Source organism: Mastomys coucha, unplaced genomic scaffold (assembly GCF_008632895.1).
Source record: "Mastomys coucha isolate ucsf_1 unplaced genomic scaffold, UCSF_Mcou_1 pScaffold6, whole genome shotgun sequence".
NCBI classification, from domain to species: Eukaryota; Metazoa; Chordata; class Mammalia; order Rodentia; family Muridae; genus Mastomys; species Mastomys coucha.
In genome coordinates, this window is record NW_022196912.1 from 19,845,711 (window position 1) to 19,847,570 (window position 1,860).

Sequence of the window (1,860 nt, forward strand, 5' to 3'; positions counted from 1 at the left end):
AATGCTGGCTCATGCTATCAAGGACTAAAACCCAGGAGCATATCTGAGCAACAACTTGCTCAGATGGAAAATGAATGCACTAAGCCATGTGGAATAAATCAGTAACATGATGATATTAGAAGGAAATAAACTAAAGGAGGAGAGATGGCTTTCCCCTCTGTGGAAAAATATGTATATGTTATTTAAATGTATATTTTGATCTGGGCTGAGAATATACCCTCCAAGAGGCAAAGACTAACAAAAATACCAGACACTGGGAGCCCTCTTTTTAAGCTGTTAGTCAAGGCTGTCCAAGAGACTCCTAAAACATAAACTGTTGCTACTGTCTTAGGAAGTCGACAAATGTGGAAGGTGAGCCCCTACTGCTGAAGATGCCATGCATGTCAGAGGCCCCTCAGCTAGAACCGAGCTGAACATTTCCTTCCTAAGAATGCAGCTCTCTACTTGAACTTAAGACCTGCTCAACTAGAGAGAAACCATGCCCGGTACTAGAAACCTAGCCAACTAAATGGTCATGAAGTCATGGGTCTTGGAGAAGAACCTACAAGCACCATTTTTCTAAACTAGCATAATCCATAACAACAACTGGAATATTAGTCCTTAATGCCCACAGATAAGTGTAGTCTTCACCACACCAAGGAAACCTCTTTGTAACAGAAGGAGACCATTATAGAAAACAATAATCAATCAAAATACAGAGCTATAAACCCAATTCCAATGGATACACCTTGAAACCACTCTTGTACCTAAGGCTCAAGAAACACTGTAGAAGAGTGGGCAGAACAACTCTAAGAGCTAGAGAATCACGGAGTTGACTGGCAGAAAGACTGTGTTTCCCAGTAGCGTCAACTATTAGACACAGAGTCTCACCAACATGACTGACCAAGCTGCCTGAAAACACACATACAAGTAACATGCTACAGATTGAGCATCTGATTTATGTATCTGGGAAGATTATATATCTCTATATATGCATGTAATACAATGAATAAAAGTAGAGGCCATCAATTTGAAAGAGAGCAAGGACAGATGTAAGGGAAGGTCTGGAAGAAGGAAAGACAGGAGGGAAATGATAACTATATTGTAATCTCAAAGAAAAAAGAAATTACAATAAAATAATGTATTGTCACTTCACATATCAAACAATCACTAAATAGCTTAGAATTATGAGAGAGAAAAATCAAAACGGACCACCAATACATGGAAGCTCTTTCAACATGCTGACAGAAATAGATATGAATGGGAAAGACAGTACACTAGTGACAGCAAGTTCAGAAATTATGTACACAAAATTAAACTTCTCAAAAGAAAACACAAATTTATAACTTTCTTAGTATATGCCTTAAAATGGTCTTATGCACTTACCCTGAGACACTGAAACACTGACAGTCTGGGATCCATTCTTCTCTGTGTTTGATGGTGGTTTTGCTACAGGCATCCCCAGGCCTCCAATGTAAGGATTATAATTATACGTACCATAATCGGCACCCCAATAGTCATACCATGTACTGCTTATAGGCTTTAAAAAGAAAAAGTTAATGCTTTTACTGAGTTATACATACTTACAGTATTGTGACTAGTAAGTCTACAAAATAAACATTTTCCTCCTTCTAAATTCCCCAAAGTTGTTGGAATTTTATTAATTTACAAAATGGGTCAGTAATATCCTGCTAATTTTCTGATACAAGAATAACTTGTAAGATTACAACTTGAAAGGTAACTAGCATTATTAATAAAATGATGTACCAAAGAGCAATAATTATGCAAGTATTTCAAATGCATCCCCATTGAAAATGGATGGAAAGAAACAGAAATGTTGGCTGCAGGAATCTGATCTTAGGTAAGACTCCAGATGGCTGC

General features: G+C 37.5%; 1 protein-coding gene across 13 annotated transcripts in view; it reads right to left on the bottom strand.

Moving 5' to 3' along the window:
• The window catches only part of Birc6 (baculoviral IAP repeat containing 6), a 185,621-nt gene that overhangs the window by 78,187 nt on the left and 105,574 nt on the right, over positions 1 to 1,860 (bottom strand). For all 13 annotated transcript variants that reach the window (XR_004114160.1, XM_031355887.1, XM_031355886.1 and 10 more), the window contains one exon: positions 1,366 to 1,519. Coding sequence is in view for 12 of the 13 variants with exons in the window: in XM_031355887.1 (XP_031211747.1) it covers positions 1,366 to 1,519 (154 nt within the window). In the remaining variant the exon portion in view is untranslated. The remainder of the gene's footprint in view (positions 1 to 1,365; positions 1,520 to 1,860) is intronic.